Source organism: Mastigoproctus giganteus, chromosome 5 (genome assembly GCF_048544385.1).
Source record: "Mastigoproctus giganteus isolate SK-2022 chromosome 5, ASM4854438v1, whole genome shotgun sequence".
NCBI lineage: Eukaryota > Metazoa > Arthropoda > Arachnida > Uropygi > Thelyphonidae > Mastigoproctus > Mastigoproctus giganteus.
Window position 1 is genome coordinate 142,628,272 of NC_143579.1, and position 19,872 is coordinate 142,648,143.

General features: G+C 35.6%; 1 protein-coding gene across 1 annotated transcript in view; it reads left to right on the forward strand.

Moving 5' to 3' along the window:
- Positions 1 to 14,194, forward strand: part of LOC150085740 (NFX1-type zinc finger-containing protein 1-like) — a 210,176-nt gene extending 195,982 nt beyond the window's left edge. Inside the window, exons 5-6 of the mRNA XM_090374671.1 lie at positions 3,730 to 9,108; positions 13,864 to 14,194. Coding sequence (XP_090230797.1) covers positions 3,730 to 9,108; positions 13,864 to 14,194 — 5,710 coding nt within the window. The remainder of the gene's footprint in view (positions 1 to 3,729; positions 9,109 to 13,863) is intronic.
- Positions 14,195 to 19,872: the final 5,678 nt, after the last annotated feature.

Here is a 19,872-nt window from a genome sequence, read left to right on the forward strand (position 1 = left end):
TCTCATAATCTGCCTTTGCCTGCCTAATCTCCTTTGTGACTTGGTTACAGACCAACTTATATCTATCATAGGCTTCCATGTCACCCATTAATTTGTATGTATCCCATGCATTTTTCTTCTCTGCCATATGTCTCATTAGTTCATCTGACAACCATTTAGGCCTGAACCTTGAACAATATTTCTTGGTTGGTATGTAAAGCCTGGTAGCTTCCAAGATTAGTTCCTTGAATGCTTCCCATTTTGAATTTGCTGTTGGTAACATCATCAGTTGGTCCCACTGTATAGAATTTAAATACTGTCTCAGACCATCATAGTCGCCTTTACGAAAGCAAAAACCCTTCCCTTTACCTCTGATGGTAGTTACCTCCTTGAGTAAATCCCACTTCAGCACACTGTGATCACTGCCACCCAGTGGTTCCTTTATCTGCAGATTCCTAATGCATGAAGAATCACTACCAATAATCAGATCAAGAGTATTACTCCCTCTAGTTGGCTCCCGAACATGCTGGTGTAGAAAACAGTCATCCAATAAATCCACAAAAGCCTTGCTAGTGTGTGAGTGACCAACCCACAAATTCCAGTCAATATATGGGAAATTAAAATCCCCCATTATAAGACTCTCTGATTTACTGGCCCATTCTATTTCCCTGTACAGTATCTTACTATACTCATCAGAGTCATTAGGCCTATAGCACACTCCTACTCTCAATTTTGATTTACCTATGCTTATGTCACACCAAACTGACTCGACACTGCCCTGTCCATCGATGTCGACTGGCTTCACTTCCTTCGATTTTGTGTTTCTTAACTAATAGCATAACCCCTCCTCCCCTCCTGTCCTGTCTATCCTTTCTATACACATTGTACTCCCCAAATTCCAGTTATGCATTCCTTATATCTGTGTGATACCACGTCTCTGATATCCCAACAATATCTGCCTTTGATGTTTTGAGGATACCTCAAATTCATCAAATTTATTTACTAAACTCCTAGCATTGGTGTACACGCAAGTGTACATGCACCTGTTTCTATTCTTAGCTACCCTAACACAAACCATGTGTTTACTTGTACCGCAATGACTTTCAGCAGTCTCTGAAATATCCTGCATCTTGTTTTTCAGGCTTCTGCTCATTCCAATAGAAGCAGTGCAAGAATCTCTTTCACCTCTGCCAGTGGCTACTGTTAATCCATTAGTCTTTGTCTCCCCCCCCCCAAGCTAGCAGTTTTCCGACCCACCTAACACTGCCTCGATAGCATCAGCAAATATTCTTGCACCCTTTCTATTTAAGTGGTGGATCCCATCCCTGTAGAAGCAATCTCTCCTGTTAACAAGTACATTCGAGGCTGAAAAAAATTTGCGATAATACTGACAGCTGGAATTCTGTGGGTTATTATGGTGAAATGTGTTTACACTTCCATGAAATCTTCAATCATATAAAAAAATTAATATTCAGATCTTCTCTTCATTTCTATTTTTAAAGCTTTGTAACTCGTCACTCCGTTCTCACTTGCGCGTATCATGTTACTTGCAATTTGTGTGTGCCGTGATCTTTGTTATTGATTGCCTATCTTTTTACTGTTTATTTTAAATTTTAGCCCCCGCCCACAAATGTCAGTGAACAGAAATGTCAACTATTTCGTATGTACATATTACAGTACGTATTAATTATTCTGATTATCATGTATATTCTTCCGATTTTCACATATCATTTAATTTTTTAATTCGTAAGGTAATAAAGGGTAAATTTGTACTTAATATATCTTTGCTTTTATAGCCTGTGGATAATATTCCTCCTATTTTTGCTAATAAGAATCGCTGTTTAGTAGAATTAAAATTCAATTCACAAACATGATCACATTGACTGGCGCTTACTGCACATCATTTAGGCGCCTCTGTAGCCAGGTGGGAAGGAGCAGCAGTGCATAGCACATGCTTCTTGATTAGTCCCAGGTTCGAACCCGTCACCACCAAATATGGAGGATGCGGAAAGGTCAGGGAATGACCACCGCATATCCCGGAGCAATATGGCCTTAGTTGCTAATGCTCCTAAAAACCAAATAACAAACAAACAAACAAACTGCACATCATATAGTGAACGGTACTTTATTATGTTGAGTTCGTCGTAACGTGATTTGATTGTACAGTGAACCAATTGTAAAGGGGCGGGGGAGTACATTGTATTTTTAACTATTTACGTGAAACTTCTGATAATTGGGGTAGCCACTTGATTGGGCCAAAATGCACTAGTCCCGATGTGTCCCAGATAACTGGAATGGACTGTATATGAATTCTAAAACCTTACATGACTTTAAGACTAGCTCTGTCCAGAGCTAGAAAACAATGCACAGAGACTCTATCTAACCCTCAATACTTAAAGTTTTATGTTTCTGTCCAACAAATAAGAACTAGAAGACTCTTTTCACTTATGATCTTACTTCTCCAAAATGTTTTTATTTTTATTCTGAGACTGTAAATTCGTTGACATTTATAAATATAAGCACCTATGCAGTCACTTTGTCAAAATTTTAACATTTACCAAATGCAATACATTGTTCTTGTTTTGTTCTTTACTGTTAGTTTGAATATACAGGTAACTCCAATATAATACGGTACTTCTACAACACAATTTCGCTCTAACATGATTGATAAATTGCGGCAACCCTCACACAACATGGCACTTGTATAATATGGTTTTGTTCTAACACAGTTAGAGAATTGCAGCAAACCTCGCATAACATGGTATTTTTGAGATTTTGTGCAGGGGTCACCCTAATGTTATATTGGATGTAATTTTTCAACATTTCCATTCTTTTTGTGAATCCCCACTGTTGCCTCGCTAGTCATTAGGCAAAAAAAAAATTATTGGGAAATCCCTGGATTAGGTTCTGTGCTATTGAACTTGTGCTTGTTTGAGACCATAAAAATTTGTGACTTCGAAGCTTGCAGTTCGTGACTTTTAAGTTTTTTGTAACGTTATTTTGGTTTTTATTTGATCGTTTATAAACTTTTCCAGGTATGTATTACTAAACTTTGTTCTTAACAACCGTATTGGAATAATTTCTTTGTTGTGAATTAAATTCCAGCCCTAAATTATGCCTAAGGAAAGTAAAAAAAGCACCACTCGAAAGAAACTTTATTTCTCTAGGAACAAAGATGCAAATTTTGGAACTTCTTAAAATGGAAAAGGTATCGTACCTTGCAAAAAGTTTAAATTTAAATGAAGCAACAATCCAGACTATAAAGAAAAATTAACAGAAAATTAAAACTGCTGTTTCTGTAGGATCTTTCCAGCTTGTTCCAGAGCACCAATAATTGAGAAAATGGAAAAGGCACTCAGTATTTGGACTGACTGATTTGGATATTACTATTTTTAATAAAAATTAAGTTTCTGATAGTTATAAAAAAAAAATGGTCTATTTTTGTTACTTTTGGAACATAACCCCCCCCACCCCTATTTTTGTATTGATTCTTAGTCCAGTACAGTATAACACTTTTTCGCACTATGTGAGATTTTATAGGAACCTAACTACCACGTTATACAAGGGTTACCTGTACTGTATTTCTGACTACTTTTTTTTTTTTGCAAGAGAAGGTTTAAATTCTGTTACAAAACTAAGTAGAAACATTTACAATCACTTTTATATATTCTCTTGTTTTAGGAATAGTTGTTACTTCTGTTTTGCTGAGTATCTGTTTACTTCTTTCTCTCTTTTTTTTTTTTTTTAAAGGGACTCTCATTTATATTCAGCAATGAATGTCGTGCAGCAGTTTAAGACAGATGAGTATCGGATGAGAAAAGTGTGTTTCAACACAAGTAAAATTAGTGAAAAGGGGAAAGAACAGAAGAAAAGGAACACAGATTGTTATGCAATGTTAACACAGAATTCAGATGGGACGTTAGGAGATTATAAATCAAAGAACTGGTCTAGTTATAACAGTACAGAATTGTCACTTCACAAAGTTAACCTGTTAGAGTTAGCTGAACTAGAGAAGCTCTCCAGAAATACTAATTGTTCTCAAATACTTTTCACTCTAAGAAATTCAGAAAATCGTTTTAGGCAGTTCCTAAAAAAAAATCCACTGTCTAGTGATGAATTTCTTTTGATTTTTACCATTTTGGATAAAGCTTGTCAGTCAGATAAACTTAAAAACATTACTATTCTTATTGATATGGTATTTAGTATTCCCGAATTTTTAATATCTATAAAGCATATCCTTAAAAAAATTGCAAACACTGCAATTATTCAGTCTGATTCTTTATTGCTTGTACATATGTTAAATTATTTTCTGAAGGCACAGGAACTGCTGCAGAATGTTACAATTGAAAAGTTAGCTACAATATTGCCATATTTAAAGTCTGCTGTTACAAAAGCAAAAAACAATCATCTCTTGATAAAACTTACTTCATTAGAAAAAAACTTGTTAAATCATGACCACATTAAAGCATTAGACTTCAGGCTTGTGCCTGTTCTCCCTAATTATGCTGATATTCAAAATAGTTATGAAAAATCTGAGCTACAGCCTAATATAATTAATGGTAAATATGATAATGTTGATCATTATTTAAGCATACAGTTCTTTTTATTACGGGAAGATCTCACTCGTCCTCTCAGAAAAGGCATTATAAAATATTTAAATTCTATATCACATAATTCTCTAAGAACCACATATGGAGATCTATATTTGTATTCAGATGTTCATATTCTCTGCCCAGATTATAAACTAGGTGGTCTTGTCCATTTTGTTTCATTTGATGTACAACCACTTCTAGGTATTAAATGGAAAACTAGCAAAAGACTTCTTCCTGGCTCATTAGTGTGCTTAACTTCTGATAACTTTAAAACAATGCATTTTGCTTCTGTAGCAGAAAGAGAAGAAAATGAAATAAAAAATGGTGTAGTAACATTAAAGTTTGCTTGTGTAGAAGATATCCTTAGAATTGATCCTCAACTTCAGTTTACAATGATTGAAAATGTAGCATATTTTGAAGCATATAAACATACATTAGAAGCATTACAAAAATTTAATGAGGACACATTTCCATTCAAAGACTATCTTATTAATATGGAAACTAATGTTAAACCACCAAGATACTTGAAGAAACATTCAACATATGACTTACGTCCTTTGATGTTACCCTTTCAGCAAGTTGCAACAAGTAATAAAATATTTATTAAGGATGAAGATTTAAAATCCAGATACATATTTCCTCCAGATTTAGAATGTGGGAAAAATGTTTGTTTACTCGATCATGCAAGCTGGCCTTCTGAAAATGACATGAATATGGACACATTTCAGTTACAAGCAATTAGAGCAGCTTTAACAAAAGAATTGGCAATTATTCAGGGCCCTCCTGGAACGGGTAAAACATATATTGGCTTAAGGATTGTTCAGGCCTTATTATATAACTGGGAAAAGTGGAATATTAGTGGAAGACATTTCTATTCACCAATTCTTGTGGTTTGTTATACTAATCATGCCCTTGACCAATTTTTGGAAGGTATACTGAAGTTTACTAGCAGAGTTGTTAGAGTTGGTGGACGTTGCAGCAGTTCCGTGTTGCAACCATATTGCATGAAAAACTTGCTGAATGAACAAAAATCTAAATTCCGGTTGCCAAGGTATATATCACAGTTGTTAAATACTGCGCATCGCCAGTTACGGAATTCTATTAATAACATTCATTCACTACAAGAAGATTTAGAGGCGGCTTCCAGAAAAATATTATCTGAAGAAATTCTTAAAAATTACATAACGCCTAACCATTTTCATTCACTTAAAACAGATAAATTTTTGCCTACATCACTTCATAACCCAGTCATAGCAAATTGGCTTGAAATATCAGATTCATCTTCATTTACAAACGTGCGGGGTCCTATTTCTCTTCATGAAAACCAGGATATTCCAACAATTACACAGAAGCCTGATATACATATTACTAAAAGAAATGAGGAAGAAGAAGAAAGTGATATTAGTTTTGAATTAGCAATGAGAAATATTGATGAATATCATATTTCTTCAGATAATGAATCAAATGAATGTGATTATAAGCCAGTTGGAAATGTTGATATTGAAACTTTGTTACAAAAAAATAAAATAAAATATAATAGACCATCAAAATGTCATGAAAATTATAAATGTTATTCGAAAAGTAGAAATATAACACTTGAAGAATATGTTACAAGCCAATTAGAAATGAAAGATATCATGTCATCACAGAATGCTAAAAAAGTTAAAAATGTTTGGAAACTCATTCTTGCAGACCGTTGGCGTCTGTATCGTTACTGGATAGCTCAGTATATAAATGAATGTTTGTCTTTAATTGAAAAAGAACAAAAAGAAATTCGGGGTCAAAATGAAGCATTAAAAGAATTAATAGAAGAAAAATATTTCATGTGTTTGAGAGGAGCAGATGTTGTTGGTATGACAACAACAGGAGCCGCTAAATACCGAGACCTTCTGTGGCATGTTAGCTCCCGTGTTGTTATTGTCGAAGAAGCTGCGCAGGTCCTTGAAGCACACACTGTAACATCATTGACCCAAAGTGTTGAACATTTAATACTGATTGGTGACCATCAGCAGCTTAGACCAAGTGTAGCTGTACAAGAACTATCAGATCATTTTAACCTGGATATATCACTTTTTGAAAGAATGGTTTTGAATGGAATTGAATGTAATACACTTATTATTCAACATCGTATGAGACCAAGCATTTCTGAATTGCTAGTGCCCCATATATATCCAGTTCTTGAAGATGATAAATCAGTAGTTAGTTACCCAGAAATTCTAGGTGTTGAAAACAGTGTGTTTTTCATTAATCATGATTACCCTGAAGTGAAAAAAAACAATAGCTTTGTTAATGAACACGAAGTTACATTCTTAGTAGAATTATATAGGTATTTGTTACTGCAGGGCTACAGAAGTTCTCAGATAACTTTTCTGACAACCTATTCTGCTCAGGATATACTTTTGAAAAACATTTTGGATGAAACACAATTGCTTGATGAGGCTTCTGTATCAGTTGTTGATAGTTTCCAGGGTGAAGAAAATGATGTTATCCTTCTGTCATTAGTCAGAAGTAATCATGCCGATAGCATCGGATTTTTGAAAATTTCCAACAGAGTCTGTGTTGCTCTTTCCCGTGCCAAACAGGGCTTATTTTGCATTGGTAATTTTACATTATTAGCACAAAATTCTGATCTCTGGAAAGAAATTATAAAGATACTTCACAATAGGCATACTCTTAATAAAACACTGAAACTTGTTTGTCAGCTCCACCCTACTTTTTCAGCTGAGGTAGCCACGAAAGAAGATTTTAGTCAAGTACCTGATGGTGGCTGCACACAAAATTGTACATTCTTGCAAAAGTGTGGTCATGTATGCCAGAGAAAATGTCACCCATATGATCAAAAACATGAATATGTGAAGTGTCTAGAACAGTGTAATAAGGTAATTTGTAGCTTTGGTCATTTTTGTCTTAAGAAATGTTTTGAACCTTGTGGTCCTTGTTCTTATCCTTTATATAAAACTATTCCACAATGTATGCATACTGTTAATGTGCCATGTTGTTCTGATCCAAATAATTACTTATGCACCAAACCTTGTGATAAAATACTTACCTGTGGGCATAAATGTTTGGAAACATGTGGTAAACCTTGCACTGCTGTATGTACAACAATTGTGTCAAAGAAAGCACCATGTGAACATGAAGTTAAATTAAAGTGTGGTGAATCATGTGATGTTGAACTTCTTCTTTCAAAATGCATTTTACCATGTTCATCAGAACTGGAATGTGGACATATTTGTTCTGGTAATTGCCTAATATGTCATCAAGGTAGACTTCATATCCAGTGTAAACAAAAATGTCAGAAAGTTTTATTATGTGGTCATATTTGTGACTCGCCATGTGCTGTTGGCTGTCCTCCATGTTTAAAAAAATGTGGAAGGTATTGCTCACATGGTAACTGTTTTGAAAAATGTGGAATCCCATGTCCACCATGTACCAAACTTTGTAAATGCCACTGTAGACACAGAGAATGTTCTCATTCATGTTTTGAACTATGCAGTGTGCCATGTAATGAACGATGTACCAAAAAACTCGAATGTGGCCACAGCTGTGCTGGATTTTGTGGAGAACCGTGTCCAAAGGTTTGTGGTGTATGTAATCCACTTGAAATGCAAACCATATTGGAATTTTTTGGAGTTTCAAACAGGAAAAATGAAGGGTTAATAGAATTAGAAGGCTGTGGACATGTATTTGAATTCGAAAGTTTAACAGAATATTTTTCTTTTGATTCAAAATTTTGTATTGGAGTTAAAGTTTGCCCTCAGTGTAAAACACCAATTTACAGAAATAGAAAATTTGACAAACTCATAAAGTCTTCTATAAATGATGTTGAAAAAGTAAAACAACTGTTGTACAGAAAGACAAATTATCTTCAATTGGAGTATGAAGAGTTCCTCAAAGAGTGCTATAACTGTGAGAATATTTCAAACACTCCTCTTAAATCACTCTATGCTGATTTGATTGATTGTTTAAAGCTTCCAAAGCAGAGTCTTCATACTCTGAATATTCTAAGAAATAATTTTAATATTATCAAACAGTTAGAGAAAGTTTTGAATGTTTTGGACAAATTTATTTCTGGTATATGGGAAATGAATCCCAGTTCTCTTAATTGTTTAAAAGGTAGCTCTTGCTACATGTTTGTATTTGATACCATTCGATATCTTGTGCGTTTTTTAAAGACAAATATTAATTCTGCAACCTACCAACAGCAGGAGGATATTAGTTGCGAAATTTGCCGTTTAGAATTGCTTGGTATCTTATTTAGTATAGCTACAAAATACGGTGGGAAAAAAAAATTGCACCCTTCCTCACAAGTGGCTTATGATATCACATTAAAACTATTGACAAAATTTAGTCATTTCCATGCTGAGAATCAAATTGAGGTTAAAATGTATTTAAATGAAATATTAACATATCAGGTAGATGAACTTTCCTGTAATGAAATAAACAAACTTCATATTCTTAGAGCTATGGATTTTATGTATGGACATTGGTACCATTGTATCAACAATCATATCTTTCAAGCTGAAACAGAACTAAAGTTAGAAAAATTTGATTGTAACAAATGTAAGAAAATGCTTTAATTTTTTTATTGTTCATGTTGTAGTACAGAATAATAGTTTATAATTTCCTCCCCTCATTTTAATTAAAATGTGTAGGTTAACCTTTTTGCTTCACCATTTTCATGCAACTTTTGCACTAAATATGCACATTTCAAAGTCCTAACAAACCGGTTTGTCTGGAACAGAATGATAGCATTACAAAATTTGTAAATTGCAAGTTTTATATTAAAATAAGATTAAAAATGCAATATTTTGTTAAAAAAAAAATAATAATAATACTAGTAACATGTGTAAACAAAATTTTATTGATAAATAAATAAATTCTCAAAGATTAATACTAATTACTTACACACTCTTTACACCACAATAATCATTTATTATTCAGCTATATGTTATTATACCTTTACTTGATCACTTGGCACACCCTTAGCCAGGTGGGCAGGAGCAGCAGTGTGTAGCACACGCTTCTTGATTAGACCTGGGTTCGAGCCCATGACCACCAAATATGGAGGATGCAGAAAGGTCAGGGAATGACCACCACATATCCCCGGAGCAATATGGCCTTAGTTGCTAATGCTCCTAAAAACCAAATAACAACAACAACAACAACTTGATCACTTGCAAACTAAAAATAAATGATTTTATCCTGGTAAAGAGCGGGATTAATTATTATCAATCTTTATGAATAATGCCAACGAAATAAAAACAATTTCTGTCTAGATTAAAACAAATAAATTCTTGTTATTAATAGACATGAATTTACTTGCTGTAATGTAGACTGAAATTTATTTTATTGACAGAACATCAGATTACTAAGTAATGAATAATCACAAATCCTTTTATGACCACTAACTTCAGAATTAACTCAATACCTTGGATATGCATACAGCATAACACAAATCTTTTAATTTTATGCTAGTTACCAGTTCTTACATAATGTCATTAAGAATTTATATCAGATTTTTATAACCAAGTAGGTGGAAACAAGTTAATAAACTGATTATTATATATTAGTATTACCATTAGTAGAGGCATAAGACGCAAGAAAGCAAGCAAGCTTATATAGCTTGCCATATTATATTGCGTATATAATCAATATAATATAGCTTGCCATACTGCTACCCATATTATATTGCTTATATAATCAGCCAAAAAAACCTTCCCATTTCACCCATCCATTCACTCCAAATGCTTGTCCAGTTCTGCCTTGAACTTATTTAAGTTTTCGACCTCCACTAAGACAGATGGAAGTTTGTTCCAGCAATCAACCACCCACTGGCTAAAGGCAAATTTCTGCACATCAATTCTACAATTGTCTTTCTCAGTTTGAATTTATGTCCTCTCAGGTGAGTAATCTGAGCAAGAGCAAGAATCCCATCAGCATTGAGCTTGCTGAAACCATTCAAGGCCTTATACATCTCACTTAGATCACCCTTCAGGTGTCTAGTCTCCAGATGTTGCAATTTGCAGAATTTAAGCCTTTCTCATTGACAGCAACCATTTGTTCCACTCACCAATCTCATTGCCCTTCTCTGTACTCATTCCAGCAGCTCTACATTCTTCCTAAAATGAGGTCACCAGACTCAAGGTGTGGCCTGACCATTGCCTTATACAAGAAAACAATCACCTCCTTAACCCTGATAGCAAAATTCTTGTATATCATTGACAAGACACCATGAGCTACTCTTGGAACTTGTCCGCACTGCTCAGAAAACTTCATACCTCATTGCACAATTACCCTCAGGTCCTTTTCATTCTCCATACTCTCAGTGTAGTACCACGCAATTAGTATGCTATACGCAGTACTTTACATTTGTCAATGTTAAACTTCAGTTGTCACCTCTCAGCCCATCTGCTCAACTTTTCTAGATCCTGTTGCGGAAGCTTACTGTCATTAACAACCCTGCCAGCCTTCATACAGTCTGCAAACTTGAACATTAAGCCTAATATACCTTCATCGATATCATTGATAAATACAGAAAAGAACAATGGGACCAACACCAAACTCTGGGGGACTCCGCTAATAACATTACTCTGTGAAGAGCAATGCCCATTAATTACCACTCTTTGTCTTCTCCCACTCAACCATCCTTTTATCCATTGTAGCACCTTGCCCTTAATGTCATCCTGCTCCAATTTGTACCTTTGTGACCACATTGTAGTATACAATCAAATTGGTCAGACAAGACTTCCCCTTAATAAACCCACACTATGTCTGAACTATTACTGCAGTCTTGTCTAGATGATCTTGCATTGCTTCTTTAACCAGTGACTCCATTATTTTCCCTGAAACAGAAGTTAAACTAACAGGTCTGTAATTACTCGTGTCACCCTTTGTGAATTGGGGGCACATTTGCATATCTACAGTCCATGGGAACCTCCCCTGAGTCCAAGGAAGCTTTCATAATTATGGCTTCCTTCCTTCCTTTGCTGCCTTCTTTAACATAACTGGATAGATCCCATCCACCCTAGGTGCTTTTCTTATGTTCAATTTCAACAATTTCTCCTCCACTTTGCTTTCAGTTATTATAAAATCATTTAGCTCCATGCCAGAGTTTGATAAGCTTCTGGCCTCAACTTCCCTACAATCCTCCTCATGTGTGAATGTAGATGCAAAATACTCATTCAGTTTGTGAGATACATCTCCAGGTTCATCAACAATCGAACCATCAATGTCAAGGGGACCATTCTGATTCATCTCCTTCCTTCTAGAGCTTACATAAGTAAAGAAGTCTTTGCTCTTTTTCTTTGCATGCTTTGCCAAAGATTTCTCATAATCTGCCTTTGCTTGCCTAACCTCCTTTCTGACTTGATTACAGACTAGCTTATATCAACCATAGTCTTCTGTGTCACCTGATAATTTACATGCATCCCAAGCATTTTTCTTCTCTGCCACAAGTCTCATTAGTTAATCTGCCATTCAATTAGGCCTAAACCTTGAACAATATTTCTTAGTTGGTATGTAAAGCCTAGTAGCTTCCAAGATAAATTCTTTGAATGCTTCCCATTTTGAATTTTCTGTTGGTAGCATCATCAGTTGGTCCCAACGTATAGAATTTAAATACCATCTCAGACCACCGTAGTCGCCTTTACGCAAGCAAAAACCCTTCCCTTTGCCCCTGATGGTAGTTACCTCTTTGAGTAAATCCACTTCAGCACACTGTGATCACTGCCACCTAGTTGTTCTTTTATCTACAGATTCTTAATGCATGAAGAATCACTACTGATAATCAGATCAAGAGTATTACTCCCTCTAGTTGCCTCCCGAATGTGTAGAAAACAATCATCCAATAAATCCACAAGAGCCTTACGAGGGTATGAGTGACCAACCCACAAATTCCAGTCAATACCTGAGAAATTAAAATCCCCCATTATAAGACTCTCTGATTTACTGGCCCACTCTGTTTCCCTGTACAGTTTCTTATTATACTCATTAGAGCCATTAGGCCTATAACACACTCCTACTCTCAATTTTGATCTCCCAATACTTATATCACACCAAACTGACTCAACATTGCACTTTCCCCCCCATTTCAGTTGGATGCACTTCCTTAGATTTTATGTGTTTCTTAACTAATAGCATAACCCCTTCTCCCTTCCCATTCTGTCTATCCTTTCTGTACACATTGCACTCCCCGAATTCCAATTTTGCATTTCTTATATCTGTGTGTGATGCCACGTCTCAGATATCCCAACAATATATGCCTTTGATGTCTTGGCCAGCACTTCAAATTAATCAAATTTATTTAATAAACTCCTAGCATTGGTGTACATTCCACCTGTTTTTACTCTTAGTTATCCTAACACAGCCCATGTATTTATTTGTTCCATGATAATTCCCAGCAGTCCTGGAAATCCCCAGCACCTTGCTTTCCAGGCTGCAAAGAACCTGAAATATTTCTGATTAGCAAAATTATTACTTTTTTTATTTTTCTGTCATAATAGGATTGTTTGTTTATAAATATTAAGTTCTGATTTGCTATGAATTTTGAGAGTAATCGTTCTTTCTGTATAAAACAACTATTCTATTCAATTTTTAATATAAAGTTTATTACAAATATCTGGGAATTCCAGGAAAACCAAGAAGAAGAAGAAGAAACAGAAGGGTACAAATTACACTGAACATAATACCTATATTTGCGGTGGAGTGAATAAAGAAGAACTGTATTTCATCAACCCTTCCAAGGACACCACCTTTTCGTGGTGGAAAAGATTGAGTACCTCAATCTCTTCTGTGAGCTACTGGCAGGACCTCCCTAGCCGACCAGGTCAATCCAGAGAGGTCAGACAAAGTGTGTCCAAGACAAGACTGAAGACCTTAAGATGGCATCAGTCTAGGCTTTGGATGGCTGGTAACCAACCTAGCTGAAATAATTACTCAGAAGTCTCAAGAAAAAAGAAACCGGATCATGAATATTGATTATGACTTGGCCTAGAAAAGGAATTGAGATGGAAAACAAAATTAAAATTTAATTATTGGAACATAATACCTTGGAACGTGAGAAGTATGCATCATAAATATCAGGAACGACTCTATTCTACATGAAAAAAAAAAGCATTAAAATAAGTGTAATAACAGAAACCAAGAAGGAACAGAAGGGTACAGATGACACTGAACATTTTACCTATATTTACAGTGCAGTGAATAAAGAACATGCAAAATCAGGAATCGTGATATTTATCTATAAGTCACTTCAGAATAGTATTTCATGCTATATATATTGGAATTACAGAATCCTAGAAGTAAGGCTAAAAATAAGTAGAGGATATCTCACAATTATTGGCTGCTATGGCCCTGAGGAAGGTAAAGAAGAAGATAATGATCAGTTTTATGTACATTTGCAAAGGATCAAAGATAAGGTCAGTCCTAATGACTATCTTTTTATAATGGGTGATATGAATGCCCGAGTGGGTAATAAGCCATATGGAGCTAATATAGGAGTAAATGGAGAATCAATTTCTAATAAAAATGGGAAAACATTCAGAGACTTCATTAATATTGGTAATGAATTAAAAATTATAAATACATTGTTTAAAAATAAAGAATGTCACAAGTTTACATGAGAAGCTAGGAATCTCAGAAGTGTAATAGATTATATTATTGGCAATAGGAAAATAGCAAATATAATTATGGATGCCAAGGTGTATAGAGGCTATGAAATTGAATAGATCATTATCTGCTAATAGGAAAGCTAAGGATGACACCAAGATGGAAAAAATCAAATCAGAAAAATGAATTAAATTTGACTAGAACTTTCAGAGTTACTCTATTCGATGAAGAAAATATTCGAATCCTTTATAAACAGAGAATAGATCGAATGTCAGAAAACATCAAAGAAAGTGATGATATTGAAATAGAATGGGAGAATTTAAAAAATATTCTTATTACAATAGCAAATGAATGTTTGGGAACTAAAGGAAAATGGAAAAGAAAAAGAGGAATCAGGAATTGGGATATTAAAATCATTATACAAGAAAAGAAAGAAGCCTATAAAAAATGGTTAAACAGCAAAACAATAGGACCACAAATTGAATATAAAATTAAAAGATCAATAGTTTTAAAGGCATGTAGAAAAAAATTGAGAAATGTGAAACCATTTTATATCAAAAATGGAAAGGGATATATCAGTGAAAAGACCCAATTTTTATAAAATCATAAAAAATATGATTTTACATATTTTTCATATATTTTATATTTTACATATATGAATAAATACATTAATGAAAACACTGATCTCCAAACAATTAAACAAGAAACCTGGTTAGATTACTTCCAAAATTTATGAACAGAAGTTGATACTAGTTTGTATAATATATGCAATTCTTCCCAGACACGATAGGAGAGAGTATATGATGAGAACCCTGTCGAAAAATTCGGCCCTGGAGAGATTGTGCAAGGCTCAAGGAGTACAATTTTTTCAGCCTGGTCTGTACTTGTTGACAGTAGAGACTGCTTCTACAGGGATGGGATACACTTAAATAGAAAGGATGCAAGAATATTTGCTAATGCTATTGGGACAGTATTAGGTGGATCGGAAAACTGCTAGCTTGGAGGGATACATAGACTAAAAGGTTAACAGTGGCCACAGGCAGAGGCAAAAGCGATTCTTGCACTGCTTCTATTATTTTATTTTATTATTTTTTTTTATGAAAACCCCAAACACGAAAGATATCAAAACCTATAGTACTTAGTACCGTGCATGGGTTGAAGGAGAAGTATGGGGAGAGGGGGATGCCGGAAACTTTGCTCTAGAGACTAAACATGGATTTCACCACTTCAAGCCTACAATAAGCAAAGTGGTGGTATTTCACCAGTTGATGAAAGTCATCTACCACCTGAGAATATTAGTATTAGTAACGGCCGCATGGTGCAAGAAAGCCTATGGCTTATGCTGCACCAGCAAAAAAAAAAAAAAAAATTCGAACAAAACAATGATAAAAACAAAAAAAAAAATAAAATAACTAAATAATAATAATTAATAAAAAAAAAAAAAAAGGAAATTAAACCTATCGTCCTATGCGCTTCCCTTACCCGAAAGTACTATCCAGATGACCTTTGAATTTCCCCAAACTGTCAGCCTCTACCACCCATGAAGGCAACTTATTCCAGTAATTTATAACTCGCTGGCTAAAATAAAACTTCCTGCAGTCCAGTCTAAACATTTCCCCCCGTAACTTGAATTCATGTCCCCTAGTTTTAGCATCATTTATAATCTTGAAAATTTCATCCTCATTCATTTTACTGATGCCTCTCAGAGCCTTAAACACCTCAATCAAATCTCCTCTAAGGTGTCTAGTTTCTAAACTCTGCAACCCACATATTTGAAGTCTTTCTTCATAAGGACGCCCTTTTGCCGATCTCACCAGGCGAGTTACCCTTCTTTGCATCCTTTCAAGAAGCTCGATGTCTTTTTTTAGGTGCGGTCTCCATACTTGAACACAGTATTCCAAGTGTGGTCTAACATAAGCCTTATATAATGGGATTATCACGTCCCTATCTCTACTTGCAAAAGTTCGATAGATCATCAATAGGACACCATGGGCTTTCCTTGCAACCTGTTTACAATGCTCAGAGAATTCCATGTCTGACCGTATTGTAACACCCAAGTCCCTTTCCTCCAGTACTGGGTTTAGTTGAACTCGACCAAGTGAATAAGTTTTTTTGGGATTACTGTTTCCCAGGTGCAATACCTTACACTTTGTTGGATTAAAGCACAGCTGCCATTTTTCCTGACCATTCCTGAAGTCTATCTAGGTCTCTCTGAAGAAGCCCAGCTTGACAGTGATCATTAACTACTCTACCAATTTTAACATCATCTGCAAATTTAGACATCACGTCCTCTATCCCTTCATCAATGTCGTTTATGAAAATTAAAAACAACAGTGGTCCTAATACTGATCCTTGGGGAACCCCACTTCTTACATCAACCCAATCTGAGGAATAGCTATTTATCAAAACCCTCTGCCTCCTGCCCTGAAGCCATCCTTCTATCCATCTAAGGATTTTCCCAATGATTCCAACCTGTTCTAGCTTATAAAGCAACCGCTCATGTGGGACTGAATCAAAAGCTTTGCTGAAATCTAAATAAACAATGTCGAAATTATTCCCTAAATCCAGCTCGTGAGTGACCCTTTCGAAATAGTGAACCAGATTTGTTAAACATGATTTTCTCTTTACAAAACCATGCTGAGTATCCTTGAGCATTTCAATTCAATCCAAATGATCCTGAATTCCACCCTTGATCCTTGCCTCCATGATTTTCCCTACTACTGAAGTCAGACTGACAGGTCGATATTTTCCAACTTCACTTTTAGAGCCACCCTTATGTATGGGAGATACATTTGCACTTTTCCAATCCAAGGGAATCTCCCCAGAGTCTAGTGATGCTCGCATAATTAGCCTCAATGGTTCAATGCACTCGCTTGCCGCCTCTCTTAAGATTATAGGGTATATTCCATCAACTCCAGGAGCCTTACTAGTCTGTAGGCTCGAAAGTTTTTTCATTAAATAATCTTGCGAAATTTCAATATCATTAATTACATATTTTTTAACTTTGCTCCCACAATTTCCCATTGCCACAAAAGGCTTTTCATTTGTAAATATCGATGCAAAATAACTGTTGAGTTCATCTGCAATGGCAGCTGGTGTATTTATTACTATCCCCTTTCCCTTACGTAAAGGTCCGATCTGGTTTGTCCTGCTCTTCTTGGCATTTATATATGTGAAGAATTCTTTATCCCCCCTCTTTGCTCTGTTTGCTAGTGATTTCTCATAAACTGTCTTTGCCTGTCGAACCTTTTCTGTGGCTCTATTACACATCACCTTGTAGCTGTTATACGCTTCAGTACTTTTTATTGCTCTGTAACCTTTCCATGCCACCTTTTTCTGCTCAAGTAATGTGGCAACTTCACTATTCATCCAACTTGGAACCCTTCTCGTGGAGTAGGATTCCAAGAATACCTATTAGAATACCCAACTATTAGAATGAGCAGCAGCCTGGAAAGCAAGGCAGTGGGGATTTCCAGGACTGCTGGGAGTCACAGTGGAACAAGTAAATCCATGGGCTGTGTTAGGGTAACTAAGAGTAGAAACAGCATGTACACCAATGCGAGGAGTATAGTTAATAAATTTGATGAGCTTGAAGTGCTAGTCAAGACATCAAAGGCAGATATTGTTGAGATATCAGACGTGGTGTCACACAGACATAAACAGTGCAGAATTGGAATTTGGATGAAAAGGAAAGATGTATACAGAAAGGATAGAAGGAAAGGATCAGTGTGTACAGAAAGGATAGACAAGACAGGAACGGAGGAGGGGTTATGCTGTTAGTTAAGAAATACATAAAAATCTATGGAAGTGCATCCAATTTTTGTTGGTAGACAATGCAATGTTGAGTCTGTTTGAACATAAGCACTGTAAAAGGAAAAATGAGAGTAGGTGTGTGTTATAGGCATAATGAGCAATTGTGCAGAGAAATAGTGGGCCAGTAAATCAGAATGTCTTATAATGGGGAATTTAACTTACCAGATATTGACTGGAACTTGTGGGTTGGTCACTCACACACTAGCAAGACTTTGGTGGATTTATTGGATGACTGTTTTTTACAGCAACATGTTCAAGAGGCACCCAGAGGCAGTAACACCCTTGTTCTGATTATCAGCAGTGATTATTCATGCATTAAGAATTTGCAGGTAAACGAATCACTGGGTGAGAGTGATCACAATGTACCGATGTGGAAATTACTTAAAGATGTAACTACCATCAAGGCTATGAAGGGAAGGGCTTTTGCTTTCATAAAGGTGACTACAAGAGTCTGAGACAGTTTTTAAATTCTGTACAGTGGGATCAACTGATGATGTTGCCAACATTGAATTCTAAATGGGAAACCTTCAGGGACTTAATTTTGGAGGCAACTAGGCTTTTCATTCCAACTAAGAAATACTGTTCAAGATTTAGGCCTAAATGGATGTCAGATGAATTAATGAGGCTCGTAGCAGAGAAGAAAAATGTATGAGATGCATATAAAGTATCGTGTGACACAGAAGCCTATTGCAGATATAAGCTAGTCTGTAATCGAGTCACAAAGGAGGTTAGGCAGGTGAAGTCAGATTACAAGAAATCTCGGACAAAGGATGCAACCCGGGGTCCTGAGCTGGATATCACCATTCCTTTCTACTTCTTTCTCTCTCAGGGTAACTTGGGATTTAATTTTTTTTTTTTTTTTTTTTTTGGCTGGTGCAGCATAAGCCTCAGGCTTCCTTGTACCATATGGCTAATAATAATAATAATAATAAGAAGAAAAAGAGCAGAGTTCTTTACTTATGTAAACTCTAGAAGGAATGGATGAATCAGATTGGACCACTTAACATAAATGGGTTGAGTATTGATGATCATGCTCAGGTAGCTGATAAACTGAATAAGTATTTTGCATCTACATTCACACATGAGGAGGAGTTATTCAATGCGGGCAATGCCAGAAGTTTATCAAACTCTTAACAGTGAGCTAAGTGATTTTTATAATAACTGAGAGAAAAGTGGAGGAAAAATTGTTGAAGTTAAACCTAAAAAAGGTACCTGGGGTGGATGGGAACTATCCAATTATATTAAAGGAGGCAGCAAAGGAATTAAGCAAACTCTTAGCCATAATTATGAGAGCTTACTTGGACTCAGGGGAGGTCCCCGTGGACTAGAGGTGTGGAAATGTATCACCAATTCACAAAGGGGGTTCAAAAGGTGACTCATGTAACTATAGACCTGTTAGTTTAACTTGTGTCCAGGGAAAATAATGGAATCCTGGTCAAAAAAGCATTGCAGGATCTACACAAGACTGCGGTAATAGTTATGACACAGCATGGGTTTGTTAAATGGAGGTCTGTTAAAGAAAGGTCTTGTCTGACCAATTTGATTGGATACTATGATGTGGTCACACTGAATGTGCCAAAAATAATTTTGATATATACTTGGATTTCAGGAAACCTTTTGATACTGTTGCACATGGAAGACTGCTGTACAAATTGGAGAGATATGGCATTAAGGATAAGTTGCTACAATGGATAAAGGGATGATTGATTGAGTGGGAGACGACAGAGAGTGGTAATCAATGGACACTGCTCTTCTTGGACAAATGTTATTAGTGGAGTTCCCCAGGATGCAGTGCTGGGCCCATTGTTGTTTTGTATATTTATCAATGATATTGATACAGCTATATCAGGTTTAATGTCCAAGTTTGGAGATAATACAA